The sequence below is a fragment of the Ciconia boyciana genome, chromosome 14 (assembly GCF_034638445.1).
Source record: "Ciconia boyciana chromosome 14, ASM3463844v1, whole genome shotgun sequence".
NCBI classification, from domain to species: Eukaryota; Metazoa; Chordata; class Aves; order Ciconiiformes; family Ciconiidae; genus Ciconia; species Ciconia boyciana.
This window is the reverse complement of record NC_132947.1, coordinates 6,722,677-6,741,535: the sequence shown is the minus strand read 5'-3', so window position 1 is coordinate 6,741,535 and position 18,859 is coordinate 6,722,677. Positions and strand designations below refer to the sequence as shown.

At 50.8% G+C, this 18,859-nt stretch overlaps 1 protein-coding gene across 1 annotated transcript; it reads left to right on the top strand.

Moving 5' to 3' along the window:
* Nucleotides 1–230: 230 nt before the first annotated feature.
* Nucleotides 231–17,738, top strand: RBM38 (RNA binding motif protein 38). The gene is made up of 4 exons (XM_072879262.1): nt 231–613; nt 1,381–1,504; nt 2,113–2,167; nt 16,320–17,738. The coding sequence occupies exons 1-4, from the start codon at nt 446–448 to the stop codon at nt 16,618–16,620; spliced, it is 648 nt and encodes a 215-aa protein (XP_072735363.1). The 5' UTR covers nt 231–445; the 3' UTR covers nt 16,621–17,738.
* Nucleotides 17,739–18,859: the final 1,121 nt, after the last annotated feature.

The window sequence follows — 18,859 nt, the reverse complement described above, 5'->3', positions numbered from 1 at the left end:
CAGCGCCCGGGGCCCCTCGCGCGGGGGCGTGGGCAGGGGCAGGGGCAGGGGCAGGGGCACTGGCCACCGGCCCGCCGGGCCCCGCGGCCCCGGGGCCGGGCCGCCCGCCGGCAGGGCCGCGGCGGGTGCCCGGGCGGGCGCGGTGCCGGACTACGCGCCCCGAGCGCCCCTGCGCGGCGGCGGGGCGGGGCGGGGCGGGGCGGGCGCGGCCCTACAAAGGCGGCGGCGGCGGCGGGCGGCCGCTACTCACCGGCACCGGCGGGAGGGCGCGGCGCCGCCCGCGCTCCCGGGACAAAAGCGCGGCCATGAGCCGGCTGTAGGCCCCCGGGACCCAGCCGCCGCTCCGCTCCCTTGGGCCGCCGCGGGGGCTCGGAGGGGGGGGCGGTTCTTCTCGTCGCCCGCGGCGCGGGGTGGATGCCGGCTGGGGCCGGCCGCGCCCGGCACCATGCACACCGTGCAGAAGGACACCACCTTCACCAAGATCTTCGTCGGGGGGCTGCCCTACCACACCACCGACTCCTCCCTCAGGAAGTACTTCGAGGTCTTCGGGGACATCGAGGAGGCGGTGGTGATCACCGACCGGCAGACCGGCAAATCCCGGGGATACGGCTTTGTAAGTGCCGCTCCGTGCGTCTGCGTCCCTGCGCCCCGCTCCGCTTCCCGACGGGCCGGGTGACGGGCGGCGGGGCTGCGCCGGGGAAGAGGGAGGGAAGGGGGCAGCGGCGCCCGCGGCCGCGGACCCCCGGTGGCAGCGCGCTGCCCCGCGGCGGAGCGGCTCGGTGCTGCCGCCCGTCCCGTCGCCGCCGCTTGGCGTCGGTTGCCGGGGCCGGGGAGGCTGCGCCCGGCGCGGGCGGGAGCGGGGGTGGCTCGGGCAGGACAAAGGCTGGGGTGGGGGGCCCCGGGAGGAAGGCCCCCTCCGTGCCGGCCGAGGTCGCGCCGTTCGCCTCAGCACCTCCTGCCCCCGATCCCGCCGCCTCGTTTCTTTGCGGGCTTCGGCGAGGCGCGGCGGGCTGCCCTCGGTCTCCGCGCCGCGCCTGTTTCGGGAGCTGGGACCCTCGCCTGCGGGCCCCCCTGGGCTGTCTGTGCTGCGGGGCGTTCGGGGACCGGCCCCACCAACTCCGTAAAAAAGCAGGGGGGAGGAGGTGGAAAGGCAAGGGAGCACGACCGGCGTACGCCCAACGGAGTAACTTGGCGAGGGGGGAGCCCTCTTTTCTGTCAAGTCCCCAGGAGCCCTTCCCGTCTTGCCATGCAAGCGAGACCGCATGAAGCGGAGTTGAGCTCCCGATTCAAAACAGAACAATAAATAAACTCCACTTGGTGCCTGTTGCTGGAGTGTTTACAAAGTGCTGTTGCTACAAACAAGGCTGTGCTTAATTCCAGGTGACCATGGCAGACAGAGCTGCAGCTGAAAGAGCATGCAAAGACCCAAATCCCATCATTGATGGCAGGAAAGCAAATGTGAACCTGGCATATTTGGGAGCAAAACCAAGGAGTATTCAAACTGGTGAGGCATCCAGGAGATCCCGTCTCTCGCTATTAGAATAACTTGTAAGACGAGGAAGCAAGCTACTCAGGCTGGATTCATCTGATCTGATGATGCGTGCTTACCCCTCATGGCTCTGGTTGTTGACTGAGGACACTGTAGTCCGGTTACCTCTCTTCCATATCTTCTTACTTGTACCTGTTACACCAGTGTTATGCACCTAAGTTCGTATAGCTGGGTTAAAGCCGTTTTCTTCCACGGCTAATCTGTTTTCCTGTTATCCTCTTCGTTACATCGCTATTAACAGTAATATCCGTTTCATCATTCTGCCCTTTGGTTTAATGACCACAGTATCCAGTGTGTAAAATAAGGCATTATACCCATTGTCTGTTCAATAACAGCACTTTCACACTGTTCTTTAATCTGAATTCCCATCTGGTCCTCGCGCATATCACATAAGCGTATTAAAACTAACTTGCTTCTAAACGGGGCTCTGAATTTGCTCACATGTGTAGCAGATGAAATGCGTGTACGTGTGGTCTGAGGTGTAACTATGCATGTATATTACGAGTCAAATGTTACAATGGATGCCATTCATTAATACCTCTTTTTTCTGAATGCTTTCTTAGGTTTTACCATAGGTGTGCAGCAGCTACATCCAGCCTTCATTCAGAGACCCTTTGGGTAAGTGGAAATGTTTCTTAACAGTCTGTTTGAAATCAAATTCATGAATCAACTTCCTCATTATTTAAAATGCGTGAAAAAAGCCTTAGCCGTCAAGAGTGGACAGTTTCAACAGCTGTTGTTAATGTTCAGAGTACTTTACTTCTGGTGAAGATTTCAGAAGTTTTGTGCATCTGTCAGCTTTAATGTAATTCCCAAAGATCCTCCTTTATCCTCAGTAAATCTTAGTCATAATAAACCCAATGCATTGCTTGCTGCTTTGCCAACTTCAAGAATTCACGAGAATTCAAATAAATGGAAAATAGTTTCTCTATTATAGTACTTAAGGTGTCAAAACAATTAAGCAAATTCTGTTCTCGTGTTTCTCAAATAAGATCTTCTGCTTACTCTGTGCCGTTTCCCACGTAATAACGCTTAGGATACAGTTTTATCCTAGAAAACAAATTGCGTTGGAAACAAAGTCTGTTACTTAATGAAAGTAACATTAGGTCAAAAATTGATTTTGGACAGATGTTATACAAGGCTTGAATAGTCTGCAAAAGTGGGCTTTTGTCTGCTGTTTTCAATAGCTTATACCATCCCTGCTCGGTTAGAAAAGTCCTCTTTTTATACATCTAATAGGATCTGGCAGCTGCTCGGCAAAAGACAAGTGCGCTTCACGAGAACAATAGTGACTGTCATACTGCCTTCATTTAACTGTTTAATGATTGATGCAGTTCTTTTTTTACACCATTTCAGAAAGTGAATATTGATAGGGGTTTTTTATTATTATTTTGTAAGAGCATTAAGAAAGTAGGTGCATTTTTTAAAGCTTTTGAGCACTGCTCTGTTGTGGGTTTTGTGTGACTAATATAAATAGATGGGATTTTGGCCTTTGTCAACAGTAATACTTCGTCCCTTTCCTGCTCTCTGCTCGTGTTTTTTTTGGGGTGGGTTTTTTTTTAAGAAAAAAATCTGCTAACAACAAAACAGAAACTTTCACTTCTCTCCCATCATGGCTGCAGTTGCCAACTGCCTGGGTAATCTCATTCCAATGAGTTTATGGATGTAAGAGACTGTGTTGCCACAATAGTGCACACCCAGTGTATGTGTGTTGTGTACGGTTCAAACACGTCAGTTTTCATAAGCGGTTACGGCTCTGTTGGAAAGACTCGAAGAACATCTGTCATGAAATGGAGAGTCTCTTTTTTTCTGGTGCAAGAGCCACAGTAGTCTACGTAGACAAGATGCTGCTTTTTAATAGCTCTCCTTGCACGGGAGCTACAATAGCTTTCTTAGCCCCCAAAGTAGGCAGCAGCAGTACCTTCAAGATGTGAACCTCAGAGGCTTTCTAAATTGTACAGGAGGGCACAAGAGAAGTTGACAATAAAAACAGCCTGCTAGGAGTTTTTCCATGCATGCTAACAGAAAAGAGCAAAATGGTGAAGCACGTTAAACTCCTCGTGTTGGCAGGAGTGCCGGCGCACGCCTGTTCCTCTTGCAGATAACTGCTGTTCCTGTGGGTGCCGTTCCTACCCAGCAGCCGCAGCCCTGCAGCTCTGGAAAATGTAGTTTTTCTTTTTGAACAGTTTGCTTTTAGTTTCACATACAGAGAAGTGTGGGAGCAACTGACTACGTGTTCCTTGTGATCTAGACAGTTACTGTTCCAGTTCTTAGGCATTGGTTTCATCATTAAACCAGCAGAGCTGCAGTTAGCACGTGCAGCAGAGAGCACTATAAATTATTTATCAGTTGCCAAGAGACAGGAACCAGGAGACTGGAGGGTTGGAGGAAGGGGATTATATATCTTTATTTGCAAGCATCAGTAAACAAGAATTTTGTTGCATGCAGTCGTTGCTGGAGCGGAATCACTAAAAATGTGGGTTTGGCAAAATGTGGAGCCGTTTACCTGAGCACCGTGACTGGGGCTGCTCTGTGGCTTCTGAGCAAAGCATCAGGTGCTCAGTCAAGCAACGGAGCTTGGCTGCTGGTTCCCTCTTTGTCTTGTCAGGAGACCAAGAAAATTAAGAGCCTGCCAGGCTCCACTCTTACATTCCCTTGAACTCACAATTTCCTTGGCCCTCTGTGGGACTTGAGGATAGATGAGGAATTTATCAAGGTCTGTCTGTCCTTGGAAGCTTCATCAAATTGCTGTGGTCCATTTGCTCTGCACTGTGTGGAGTGGATCCTGACCTTCCCCAAATGAAGCTCAGGGCTCATCTGCTTTGCCCACGGTGTAAGACGGTTGCCTGGTTCTCCCTGCTGCAGTTCCTGTCTCTGCAAAGCGTTTGTGCCCAGGGGTTGGCATGTGGTTTCCAAAAGACGATTGTTATGGGACATGGGGTACTAGGTGTGCGAGCTGGACTTGGCAAGGAAGAAATGAATGAACAACCTATTAACTGCTAGGCAGTTAAATAAGAGAAAGCCAGCCAGTCATGTTCCAGCTGTCAAGCCACAAAATGCAGGTTTTGGTGAAACCTGAAATGAATGGAAACTATGAAAATTACCCAAACATCAGTGAGGATTATTTATAAACTGAAGGCTTCCCCCCCCCTGGCCCCAGGCACCCAAATGCAGCTGTAAATATTGCCCTGGGGTATGCGGAACAGAAAGAGAAACCATGAAGAGCCTCTCCTTCCTCCTGCCGCCCTGGCAGGGGAGGCACTCGCACAGCAGACAGCACAGAGTTGGTAATAAATCCTGTTTTGAAAAGTAGTTTCCAGATTGTCGTAACCAGAGATCTTAACAGTAACGCAAGGCAAAGGATGTGCCTCTGTCAGGGTGACTGTGGAGAGGTCTGGCTTCTGAGTTTAGGGGAGCAGCATTAGGCCTGGGGGCTGAGCCCGGAGCTTACAGACTGCGCTTTGCTTGGAGGCAGCTGGCAATGCCACAGCATGTCCCTGCAGCTGCCAGCCAGCACAGAGCTGTGCTTACGCCATCAGAGAAGGGGGAGACCCTCTCTCTCCACATGAAGCCGTCTCTTACTGCAGCAGTGTCCCTTTTAAGGCATTTTGAGAAATGTGAAACTTCTTGGAAGCTGCTAGGAGCAACTGTGTAGACCGCTTGACCAGGAGTCCATGGCGATGTGGCAGAGCTGCTCAGTGCCCCTCTTTTGGTCCTCTCCTCTGGGATGCCAGTGCTCGAGACAGGCTTGAGCCTGTGCAGGGAACGGGGATTCCCTGGCTCTCCTCTTTGCAGCCGTGCTTGCCGCTCTGGACGCGAGCGGCGTATGGCAGATGCATTCCTGTGGCTGTGCCTCAGCGAAGGAGCTATCTGTGTGGGAGATCTACCAGTGACTGAGTAAGTGACTGAGCTCTTGGAAACATATAGCTGTCTCTTGCAGCAGGATCCAGCTCTTTCCATATCTGCAAGTTGGATGTTGTTGCTCCAGAGACCCCGTTGCCCATCCTTGTGTAGTTGCTTATTTTGGTGGCCCCCTGACTCTGGCCCATGTTTGGTCTCGGGCAACATTGGAAAGAGTTAAATCTCTTTGAGTTTGAAATTTCATGCATTGATGCTGCTGCAGTTAGGAAGTGAAGAAAGTCCCTCTTTGTGTCAGCTCACCCTCCCTTGCAGCTGTTTATCCTTAAGACTTCTCTATTGGGTTAAAAATAAAAGGAAACAAACTTTCATCTTTTCTGTGGTTATGCTTATAAAACGGCGCACGCTGGCCTTGCTCTGCTCAGCCCCTGTCAGCTGGCATCCCCCGTGCTCCGACTTCCTATCGCACCACGTACCAAAAGCTGGCCCGCTGCAGGACCCCAGCCTGCTCTGCCGGTCGCAAGCAGCTCCCATGGGGATGGCACACCCGGCACCTGCTGTTTATCGTGTGCCAATAACATGAAAGCTTTGGGGGGAGGGATTTCCTAAGAAACATTCAAATCCATTTTCCAAATGGCTTCAGCTGCTAGTTCTCGGGCATGGTTACTGCGTGCCAGTCAGAGAGTGCTCCTTTTTTTTTTTTCTCTTCCCTTTTCTTGTTTTTTAAGAGTAGACATATATTTATAAGCAGCTCAGATGGCTTTGTGAGTTTTCTTAGACATCTACTTCAAGGTGGCAAATGCAGATATCGGACCCAAGGGTTTGGTATACAATTTGTTTTGGTTTTGGGCACAATTTGCTCATGTCCTGCATCTAGTATAGGCCTGTAGAACAATACAAAAGGTGAGCATGGTCTGATACGCTGACCTTACACTTGGCTACGTAGATGTTGTGCTAAGCTCAAGGCAGTACTAGGCCTTTTGCAGGGGACGGGCTCCTGGTGAAGGACGCCCTGTGCCATTCCAGAGCAGTCAGGGCACAGGCCTGTGTGTGACGGAGACCCAGGCTGAGCTGGCTCTAGCTTTGTCTTTACAGCACATGACTTGAGTTGTGCCGTCTTCTCTGCGTGATTCCATTGCCTTCAGTGGATTTCCTCTTCATCCTCACCAGCGCAAGAGCAGCCGCCTTAGCAGCAGAGACCCAAGTCCTTTCCCCTTGTTGCAGGAGCTGGGGAGCGGCAGATGCAAAATTCTCCTATTCCGATCTGGCTGGTGCCACTTAGTCCCAATGCGGCAGATTCATGCTTGTGTCTGAATTTTCAGAGCAGTCCAGCTTGTACTTGATCTCATCTTTCCTTTGCGCAGCTGTTGGCATACTGGTCCCTAACTCTGTAGTATTAAACACATGCCCAGTAATTTGAATGATAAATGCAGCTCTGACTGGCCTGCCTCTGAGCTGAGGACACCAGCGAGGGAACTAGACAGTTGTTGTGCTGATAATTTGGTAGCAAGGACACTGGGTCACTTCTAAATATGACTTATATGAAGAGCTCATTCCCCACAGATGGGAGCAAGCTACATACCAGAGCTAAATATACCCTATGATCACAAAAGATGAAAAGTCACGGACCTCCGAGTTAAAACTGAGTCTCCTGTTTCTCGATCTCCAAATCCTGTAAACAGGATCGTGCTGTCCCCTGCAATTTCCCTGTTGCCGGCTTTGAGCATTTCAGCTCTCCTGTGTCAGAGCTGAGCTGCTGCTGGCTCTGCTCCAGCCGCAGCAGCGGAGGCTGGGAAAGCCATCCCGCGGCCGGCTCGCAGCCCCCACGTGGTCCTGGCTTGCGGGGAGGTGTGGAGAGAGGTGGCTTAGGCGCTCCGGGACAAGGAAGGTACAACTGGTGGCAGAGCTCACCAAAACTCTTAAAAGGGGGTTTCTTTCTTGGCTGAGAAATTACTGGTTTTATCAGTGTAGGTTTTATTTTATCAAAAATAGATATTTCATGGCTTCTTCCATAGCTAAAGCATTCTGCTTCAAAATACTTCATCTATCCAAGAAAGAGTTTTTGATAAATCAACTGTGTGGATGGTTTTAATTAAAAGTCAGTGGAAGGGATCATGTATAAAGAAAGAAAGTCTGTTAAAAAATGGAACCAGTTGAAAGTAGTCAATATATATTATGCCAAAACTTGTCAGTTACTTGAGAAGACTTTAGATTTGTTTCTGCAGCCTTTGGTTTTCTCCAAATTGCAGAAGAAAATTGGAGAGCTTAGTTAAAGGCAGAGTTCCTGGGGCTGCCTGGGTTAATGTCAGAGCCTCTGTTCCTCCTCCTGTGTGGACAGGATGAATCTAGCGTCCTCCTGGATTTCTCACACCGATGCTGAAGGACTCGGGCTCCTGTAGTGCACTGGTGTGAAGCATTTTCTTTTTCTGCTGTCAGTTCATTTCTGTTTTGGCTGTGCCGATAACTCGAAAGGGGAGGGGTTTGTCCTTCTCTGGATAGCTGACTGGTTGTGGATAAACTTCCATGTGGCTTTTTCCTTGGTGCCAGATGGCTCTTGTTTCAGGCAGATGTTATCTCCTGCTACCTGAGTGTTTTTCAGCCTGCTTCTCCAAAACTATTTTTGGTCTGGCTCAACATGCCTTTGTTTGGGATTTTTTTTTTTTTCCTTTTGGGTGTGGGGGAAGCAAGATGCAGAGGATAAAGCTGTAAATTATTGAGCCTGGCTAACTCGTGGTGGAGCTCAGCACGTTGATCTCAGACTTTTTCTCAGCTTAACCAAGAGTATTAGATCTTTGTGAGAAGATGTACTCTCATCTTTGGTCTGCAACCTCTTATTTATTTATTTATTTTGGTTTTTTCCCCACACCTCTGCACTGGCTATGGGGGAAGGTGTAGATGGCATTTCTTTTTACTTGTTTTTGTGGGATCCACCTTCCTCTGCTATGGGCCATTAGTTTGTTGCATCGGGAAGTCAAGATGTGCTAACACTGTAAGATGAGGACATTGCTGGGCTATGATAGGTTCTCAGCTACTGCGGTGCCTCCTGTTCCTTAAATTTTCTCTCTCCTGCCAAAATGAAAATAAATTGAAGTCATGGATTGCTCTTGTACCCTTAAGTTGGCATTTGTATTTCTCAAGCAATGGTTTTGGTAGGCTCAGCAACCAGCAGAGGTTATCACTGCATCCTGCAATATACTCACTTTTTCTCCTGTACTGATTCTAGTCTGGGACAGTCTGTTGCGGCAGGTTGTTCCTTGGTCACTGCTGCCGGTGTGGTGATGTCCGGTCCCAACAGGGAAGCAGGAAACCCAGTCATGTCCCTGTTTGCCCAGGCTACTGTGTACATCTTCCCAGAGGGCCAGAGGAGGACGAGTAGAAGACAGACAGGCAAATCAGTTGCAAGATGAGTAGAAATTGGGTTGGTTGGTTTGCTATTTTGTGTTTGTGTCAGTGAGGATAAGTACTGGACCACGGAGCAGCAGAGTTCGTCCTTGTCTTACTTCAAGCTGGCTGAGATAGCTGGCTGATGAGGCAGAAGCCATTGACATTTCAATGCATGTTTAAATCAGCTTTAGTTAGGGACGTTTCAGGACTCAGAGGTTTGTCATGTCAGTGGTTGAAGCCCAGCCTGTGTCAGGGAAAGCTGATGGATGGTGGAGTGGTCGGGGCACAGTGAATGATCTGCACCAAAGTGTTGGTGGATAAACCCTGTGATCTCCTCCCAGAGCAAGAGTCCTTTTTGGCATGCAGGGACTGCCCTGGCCGTGCTCCAGCCTGTAGCCCCCCCTCATTATATCTGGATTTGAGAACAGGACCTGAATTTCTCCTGTTTCTACAGCCTGTCATTGTGGCTGGGGCCCATATGATACGTCTTGCCAAGCCAGCCACCACTCCTTGCAGGTTTGCTTAAAGTGGCTCCACAAGGTGAGTGCTTGCTGGCTTGGGATTGTCCTTCAGGAATGATGTTCTTGGGGCATGAGTGACATCAGGATGTGTCTGTGCATCACCAACACCGAGGTGGTATTGCAGCACTGCTAATGCAAGTGTAGAGCTCCTGGACTGCTGCTGCTTTCCTTGGTGTTGCTGGGGTGCTTCCCAGAGCAGCTCCTGTCTGGTGCTCTTACACTCATGAACCCACTTCAAAATACATCTTCAAATGCATCCATGGGTCCTGCGAGAACTGGCAGATGAAGTTGCTAAGCCACTATCCATCATATTTGAGAAGTCATGGCAGTCCAGTGAAGTTTCCACTGACTGGAAAAGGAGAAACATAACCCCTGTTGTTAAAAAGGGAAAAAAGGAAGACCTGGGGAACTACAGAGCAGTCAGTCTCACCTCTGCTCCATGATCTTGCCAGGCACAGATCCTCCTGGAAACTATGCTAAGGCACATGGAAAATAAGGAGGTGATTGGTGACAGCCAGCATGGCTTCTCTAAGGGCAAATCATGCCTGACAAACTTGGTGGCCTCCTACGATGGGGTTACAGCGTTGGTGGATGAGGGAAGAGCAGCTGACGTCATCTACCTGGACTTGTGCAAAGCATCTGACACTGGCCCGTGCGACATCCTTGTCTCTACATTGGAGAGACATGGATTTGATGGATGAGCCACTCGGTGGATAAGGAATTGGCTGGATGCTCGCACTCAGAGTTGTGGTTGACGGTGTGATGTCCAAATGGAAACCAGTGACGAGTGGTGTTCCTCAGGGGTCGGTATTGGGACCAGCACTGGTTAACATCTTTGTCAGTGACACAGACAGCGGGATCGAGTGCACCCTCGGCAAGTTTGCTGACGACACCAAGCCGTGTGGTGCGGTCAACAAGCTGGAGGGAAGGGATGCCATCCAGAGGGACCTTGACAGGCTTGAGAGGTGGGCCTGTGCAAACCTATGAAGTTCAACAAGGCCAAGTGCAAGGTCCTGCACATGGGTTGGGGCAATCCCAAGCACAAATACAGGCTGGGCAGAGGATGGATTCAGAGCAGCCCCGAGGAGAAGGACTTGGGGGTGTTGGTTAATGAGAAGCTCAACATGAGCCGGCAATGTGTGCTTGCAGCCCAGAAAGCCAACAGTATCCTGGGCTGCATCAAAAGCGTGACCAGCAGGTCAAGGGAGGTGATTCTGCCCATCTACTCCACTCTCGTGAGACCCCACCTGCAGTACTGCGTCCAGCCCTGGGGACCCCAACATAAGAAGGACATGGACCTGTTGGAGCGAGTCCAGAGGAGGGCTGTGAAGATGATCAGGGGGCTGGAGCACCTCTCCTATGAAGACAGGCTGAGAGAGTTGGGGATGTTCAGCCTGGAAAAGGGAAGGCTCTGGGGAGACCTTATAGCAGCCTTCCAGCACCTGAAGGGCCCTACAAGAAAGCTGGAGAGGGACTCTTCACAAGGGCATGTAGTGATAGGGCAAGGGTAATGGCTTTAAGCTGAAAGAGCGTAGATTTAGATTAGATATAAGGAAGAAACTCTTCACTATGAGGGTGGTGAGGCACTGGAACAGGCTGCCCAGAGAAGCTGTGGATGCCCCATCCCTGGAAGTGTTCAAGGCCAGGTTGGATGGGGCTTTGAGCAACCTGGTCTAGTGGAAGGTGTCCCTGCCCGTGGCAGGGGGGTTGGAACTAGCTGATCTTCAAGGTGCCTTCCAATCCAAACCATTCTATGATTCAAGTCTGTCATCCAGGCTGTGGTTGGAGGTGTTACTTCACCAGAGGCAGTTTTCATGTTGCTGTCATGGACAGCTGTGGCTATGCTCAGCTTGTTCTGCAGAACCACCTACCCACTGAAGCCCGGCACCGCCTGCCATCCTGTGTTGTGGGAGTGTGGGTGTCCCTTATAGCAGCTAACGGGTCAACTGTAGTGGAAATGAAAGCCAAATTCCTGGGGTCAAATGCCAGAATTTGTGCCTTCACTGGCAGACACAAAGGGCTCTGTTTCTTTTACTCTTCAAGGAATAAAAGGCTGGTCGTGGCGGTGGCATTTGTGTGCTGATCTCTGTGAGGCTGCCAAGAGCTCTGTGCCCCTCCTTGTTTCCCAAGTGTTTGGGCGATGCTGTGTCCCTCTTGAAGAGGGTTGCAGTTGTCTCCCACCTCCCCAGAAGCAGAAAAACCAGCTCCCACCAGGGCTGGCAGAGATCAAGGGGTCAGGAACTCCTGCTCGCTGCTCTCCCAGACCCCTGCAGCTTGCAGGAGCTGCTCATGGCCCATGCGTAGGAAGTCCTGCAAGATGGGGGAGAGCTGAGAAGGTGCAGCTCAAACACATTTTAGGTGTAAATCTGACCTAAAATAATCAAATATATAAAACGCCTCTGAGATGAGCTCTGCCAGATAGAGCTGCTAACGAGGGATAGGGCCTCGCTACCTTGTTCCTCTTCCTTGCTGTTTGGGAAGGGGTATGGGACACATGGCCGTCTGACTGGTCCCTTCTTCCTGGCTGCCCTTGGGGCTGCTGCTGCCGGCCAGCCACCCCTGCCCTGCAGCTCGCCGGGGAGAACTGGGCGACGCAGGTTTTAAAAAGTCCGGTCTTTCAGCAGGCAGCACCTCGCAGGAGCCGAGGGTGCTGGTAGCTGCAAGCCTCACCTGATGCATTTGGACATCTCCACCCAGGACTGCACCAAACACGGGCTGCTCTTGTTCTGTCCTTCATGTTTTGCACAGCAGAAGCAGAGTCTGCGTCTCCTCTGTCAATGGCTCTGTAACCATCTCTCTTGTTCTGTGTCTTTCAATTTTGTCTGCCGGGGCAGCGTGGTGTCATGCCACGTAGTTAGGAACGTGGGCTAGCGTGGTGGTCCCGGCTGCCCTCCTGCACCGCGACGGCCCTCCTGAGTCCCTCCTGCGGCCGCTGCCAGCTCTAGACTTAGGTTTGACCATGCTTGTTGCGTTTTGTGGCCTTTGCCCGCGATTAATTGTAATGCCATAAGCATCTCATATGTCTGCTGTTCACGGGATGACTTTGATGTGTAGTGGCGATGGCTGATCACTTGGTTGATGTTTTATAATCTCATTGTGTGTATTCTAGATGAAGTTCTCTTCTGGCTGGCAGGACCCGTCGTGGGGGAGGGAGGAAAACTGCAGAAAGGAAGGGAAAGGCATCTTAAAACACAGATGTGACTCATTCTGTAGAAATTCAGATTAGAGTTTGCTGATTTTGAGAAAAAGAACTCTAAAAGAGCTTTTTTTTTTTCCCCTGAGGGATCTTCTTCAGAAATAATGGAAGGAGGGGGAAATATTTTAAGACCTTCTGTGGATGATAAAAGTAGCCAGCAGAGAACTTCATCGTACTGCACTGGTTTTATTTTGTTTGTAGCTGCAAGTCATCAAAGTGACTTTACCTTGGGTTGTGTGTTTTGTTTTGATCGATGAGTTGCTATCTGTCCACCTAATTCAGAAGACCAAACTGCATATCGTGATTGAAATTTCTAGCTAAATTATTAAAACCCCACAGACCAAAAGAACCTTCCCTTTCACATAGTAGCAGATTCTGGAGTTGCTGAGTGTGATTTTTCTAGTGCAGTAAACTATGGTGTGTGATGTGCGCTTGTGTACGTATTGGGCTGGGATGTATTTCTGGAAATGGAGTACAGGAATGCTTACTGTCTTCTTAGCTAATGGTGCTTTTTATTCAAAGTAGCATTGAAGAGCTGGAATTTTTCCTTGCTGAGCAAAAAGGTAGTGCAGGATGTCGTGGATTTGCTGTCTCAAGCACACCGTGGGAGCTGCGATGGAGGAGCTGTGTACGTGAAAGCAAAGCCGACATGCAGAGTTTCTCAGGGATGAGTCGGGAGCGCGCGCTCGCCCCGATGGCCCCGCACGTGGCCGCGTCCCCCGCACGGAGTGTGCTGGCTCCCAAGAGCAGTTGGGTGGCGGCAAGGGACATCGGGGGTGACCTGCGGAGCTGCTCAAATGGGACGGTGCTCAGGCTGGATTGCTCGGAGGCCCTCGGACCGTCCTCCTGGTCATTTTGCAGGCGCAGGCTGAATGCCTGCGTGCAGGAAAAGTGCAGGCCCCTCCTCTGCTCCTGCTGGTGGGTGTTTTTTAGTGAGTCCTGAGTGTGAGGATTGTGCATTTGCAGGTTTTTTTGTGTGTTTGTGGGGTGGTTTTAAACTTATCAAGCCCTGGAGTAGCAGGAAGCCCAGTAGCGGGACACGTGTAGGGAGAAGCAACAGACAGCCAGAGCATCCGTCACCAATCTGGGATGCCGGCTGTGGTCCAAGCCGCTGATTTACGAGGGGGTAGAGCAGGAGGCGTGCGTGGGGTCCGCTCCTCTTGTCCCCAACAGTTTCAGTGCCCGGGGGTGCCCCTGCAGAGCCTTTCCCCAGACCCTGGCAGGCCAAGAGAGCAGTATTGCACCTCTCCGTTATTTAAAACAAAATGAAACAAAACAAACCCCCAAGGACCAAGCGTGAGAAACCTCTGGATTGGGACTGGGCCCAGCTCTTCGGACGAGGTGGGTGCTGTTGCTGGCTGATGCGAGTGTGTGACATGAAGAGCTCTTGGTCTGAACTGGCACGTAAGCTCTAGCTCTGATTCAGCCGTGCTGGTCTCCGTTTAGATCAGAGCTAAACCAAAAGTGATTCAGTGAATTTCTGCCGCCTCATCTCATTCTTGTTAGTTACAGGGTGATATTGGGTATGGTGCATTTGTGGACTGAAGGGCTGCAAGGTCCCTCTCTCTGCACCGTGCCAGGGATGGCTCTGGCCTCTGGAGATGGTCTTGCACTTAATCCGCCAAAGGTTGAGGTGCTGCTCTCTGCCATCCCTCCTCCTCCCCGGTGCCGCTCCTCTGCGGGCGGCCTCGTTGTATCTAAGGACCCTGATTTCGGAGGTAGTGTTGCTGTGTGGGGGGAGGAGAACGATCATTCTCTCATCATACAAAATTGCCTCAAGAAAAACTGAAGTGCATATGTGAGTGGGAAAATGAGAGAAAACTCTGCTCAGATGAGCACTTGTTTGTAAGAAGCCTTTCTCCTGCCTGAAGAGCGGGTTAAACTATCCAGTGCTGGTTGTAAAGCAAATGGGAACAGCCCCATAACTGCTGGACAGGGAGGACCCGCCCCAGGTGGACCCCAGTATGTTGTAGGTGGTGGCTGAGATCTAGGATGGACGCTCGGGTGGAACGAGGGCAGCCAGTGACCCATCCAGCAGAAGTTTCCCGTCCTTGGCTGTGAGTCCCCGTGAAGCACCAGAGCGCTGGGTCCCGCTGCTGGGCAGCGTGGCGAGTCTGCTGGGGTTTCGGACCCCAGGGATCAGATGGACGAGTGGGGAAGATAGCCTCTCCCCGAGCAGTTGAGCTCGGCTTTAGAGAGCAGTTTAAGCACGTACAAGCCTGCATCTTGTGAAAAGCCTGTGGGAGGCTTTTAAAAGTGGTTGTGTTTGAAAATGTGCTGTCACACACATCCACACAAAAATCCCCAAAATATTTGAATCTGCATAAGCTCTTTGCAGAGTTTTACCTTGGTTTTTTTGTTTGCCAAAATGAGTTGGGTTTGGGGGCAGGGTGGAACGAGCTCTCTGGAGGATGGCTTTTGGTTTGTGCCGTTGCCTTACGTGATTCAGCAAGCAGCCAGCCAAAGGGACCTTTTCCACAGCGTGCACTTCTTGGTGCGCGTAGCTCTGGTCTTTCAGTGGTCATGTGCCGTTTGCTGGTGACAGTCTGCACACCCCTGTTTCTTTAACAAGCCCCAAATCTGTCAAGCCTGCAGACAACGGAGCTCTCTGCTGCAGGCAGGTACTGTTTGCACTCTGCAGTTGCATGTGCAAGTGTCCATTTTTGTCTGGCCCATGGCAGTTTGTGTGGATGGACCTAAACCTTCAGGTTTGCGCAGGTTTTGCTCTTGTTTGAGGCCTGACTTGTTGTGGGCCCTTTGGAAAATATAGCCCTTTCATTTTGCTACTTTTTTTTTTCCCCTCCTCATTAGCAGTTTCTAGCAAATTAGTGGGCAATCCTGCATTAATCATCTCCAGGATCTTTCAGTCTGTGGACTTTAATTGACTGTGGCGTTGTTAAATTCCGCTCAGCAGCACGGCTACCTCGGGGCAGGGGCAAAGCAACACTTTGCTGGTGAAAAGCAACACTTTAGGACCTGCATGGAAAGGGCAGAGGAAATGCTGGGGGCCGGCTGGGCAGAGCCTGGGTGTAAAAGCTCATGGGCACGCGAGCATCGCTCCTGGGCTGGGGGCTGCTGGCACGGTCGCTACTGAGGAGTGTTACTGAAAGGAAGAAAACCAGAATTAATATCTCGTGTTTTACAACAAACACGCTGTAGCATTGCCCTAAACATCCAGTGTTATGGAAACACTGGCTTCAATGAGTAGTAACTGATAATGGCTGGCAAGCTGGAAGGCCCTCGGCTGTGCCCAGGGACAGTGGTTGTCCCTGGTGGGACGCTACCCTGCTGGGACGAGCGGAGGAGCGACCCGGTGTCCCCGGTGCCGGGAGGTGCCCCACAGGGGCTGTGGCTCCTCAGGAGCCTCCATCAGGGTTTGGGCAGTGCGGGGGCAAGCGTGGACCCGGAGGGTATGGGAGGTGGCGAGGCTGCCAGTGCTGGCAGGGACAGGCAGGGCATGTGGGGGCTAGGGAGATATGGCAAGCCAGTCGGGCAGGGGCTGTGTCGCGGCCATCCGAGGAGGTTATTTTGGGGACCAGCAGCCTGGATAGTGGGAGATAGAAGACATGGAGACCAGGGGTCTGTCCGTTCTTGCAGTCCATGCTTCACCTTGCACTACTTCCACCCTTGGGGTCTACGAGTGTTTTGCCTTTCATTCCCTCCACCCTGAGCAGCACCCCTGACTCGAGGGCAGCACTGCCGGGCAGCACCGTTTCTGTGGCTGATGCACATGCATTTGGGGGGAAGGAGGGGGACGTGCAGGCTGGGGGGAGCCCGGCCCCTCGCTGACTCTCTCCCTTTACCTCTACAGACTCACGCCTCACTACGTTTACCCCCAAGCTATCATCCAGCCCAGTGTGGTGATCCCCACCCCTGTGCAGTCCATCACGTCTCCCTACATCGACTACACGGCTGCCAGCCAAGCCTATTCCCAGTACACCACAGCTGCCTACGATCAGTACCCCTACGCTGCCTCCCCCGCTGCCGGGTTTGTGGGATACGGCTACACGGGCGCAGTCCAGCCTCCCATCACCACCAGCAACCCAGCGGCGCCCGCCACCGCTTTCGTGCAGTACCAGCCCCAACAGCTGCAGCCCGACCGCATGCAGTAAGGGCCCTGCCTGCGCCTTCGCCACCTAGGACAATCTTTTACTATGGAAGGATACGACTAGGACAACAAAAGCAAGGAAAAAACCCAATAAAAGAAAAAAAAAATCACCCCGGCCCTTTATCCCCTTTACGTAGGTGCATATCGATACCTAAGCTATTTATAGTGTTAAGGGCGAACCCAAACCCTTGCAGTCTGACTGTGCTCATGAGAATGGACTTCTGGTAAGTTGTTTTTTTCAATCTGGACAGATACTGTCTTGAAGATGTTCTAAAAGTGACTGAAATGTTTCACAGGAAAACTACAGATTCTTGCACACATCGCAGTCTGCTTCCATCAGCCGTGGTTGTCTTTCCGGCCCTACCCCGTCAGCCTTCCCCTCCTCACCAAACCTGCAATCCTCTTAATTACTGTTGAGGTACAGAGGTACTCGGAGAACATGGAAAAAAAGCAATCTTATTTTTTGGTTGTACAAAAACTTTGTAATACTCAGAGATGCCTTACAGAAAAAAAAAACCACAAAAACAAAAGAAAAAGAAAAACTATTTTTTAATATTTATTGCGATTTTATTCGCATGAGCTGTGAATTGCAGACAATAATAGTAGTAAGTATCTGCCTTGTTTAATTCTCATTTTACTAAATTATTGTATGTAGGTGAAAGTTCTTAAGTAATTGCTGAATCACTTCAACATGCAAAAGGGAATATTGGCTTGAAGGAGAGCAGAATATTCCTTTAGTCAACGCACTGTACTATTTTCTTATTTGTAATTGTTACTCTGTTAAGATTATCTCAAATTTAGGTATATTTTTAAATGCAAAAAACCAACCAAGAATACCGAACATTTTGTCTACTTTGGTAGATCTTTTGTTACAATGCTGCAACCTATGGAGACATTTACAGTATTTATGTAAAAGAGATTTGGGGCTGTTGGCCAGCGAAGCTTAGGAGAATATCATGAGTGGAGCAAAAGAGAAAAAGGTGTTATGTCATTGAACAAATGGGTAAATGTAACCTTTTTATGCCTATAATCCAACAGCCAAATAAAGGAAGAGAACAGGTGATGTAAGTTAAGTGCATTTCTACAAAGAACAGCAATAAACTATTTTAACTTTTAAAATTATTCGATACTGTATGGTACCACGTTTGCTCGGCTGGAGTCTGTTAGGGAGTACTTTCAAATTGACCTGATCTGGCTGTGTTGGGCCTTCGCCGTGCGCGTGCCAGGGTGGCCTGGGAGCATGTGTCCTGCGGTGCAGCGGAGCCTGGCGAGAGCCCCTGCTCGGATCCTGACCCGGCACTGCGTGGGCTCACTGCATCCTGACCACAGGCATTGCATGGGCACGGCCGTCCCTCCCAGTGTGTCCCATGGGCCCTTGCTTGCTCTGCATGTCCCAAGTCACCTGTAGCTTGTGGCACCCCAGGGTTTTTGAGCTCCTGGAGCATCACGCTGGAGCTGGGCAGTCCCCAACACTCGTGTCCAGCGCTGGGCACTTGCTCACACCCAGCCTGTGCAGAGTTAAAGAGCTGCGATCCTGGTGCAGCTCCAGTGGAAACTAGGACAGTTGAGATGAGATCTTACCCCAGAATCCTCAGGATATCACTTTCCTTCTGTTATTTGCTTAGAATAAATTTATTTTCCTAAATTGAATCCATCCAAAAGTGAGGGGTCTGCCCCCCTCATCTGGCAGGGCATGGGCAGGCTGTGGGCAGCAGTGGGGCTCTGGCAGGGTGCTCGCACTCCTGAGCCTCCTTTGCGTTACTCAGCCACATTGGACTTGCCCTCACCAACTTGCTTTAGAAATTTGGTTCTCAGATTTTGACCATTACAAACTGTGAATATCAGCTTTTAAAAGTAAATAAAATTACTCTATTTGAATGTGCTAGTTAGTCTCTAATGGTTACAGCAGAACTGGTGCCAGGAAGTCCCTGCATCTTTGGCACCAGTGTATATTGCTGTTCAGAAGGTGATGATGCCTAAAGCCATCCTGGGGGAAGAGGGTGCCGGAGGATGGAAGCAGAGGCAGTTCAGCACTGTGCCTGATCAAGTGCCCTGGTGGACTTAAAGGCACACAGTGGGCATGTCTGACATCATCAGTAGGCTTCAGAGTAAACAGCCTATCTCAATGAATGGAAACAGCTCATTTCTCCCTTGCTCATATTGCATGAGAATGCAGATCCTGGTGGGGCTCTTCATCCTGCCCAGGGTTTTGCTTACAACCATGCGGGTGACATTTATTTCCT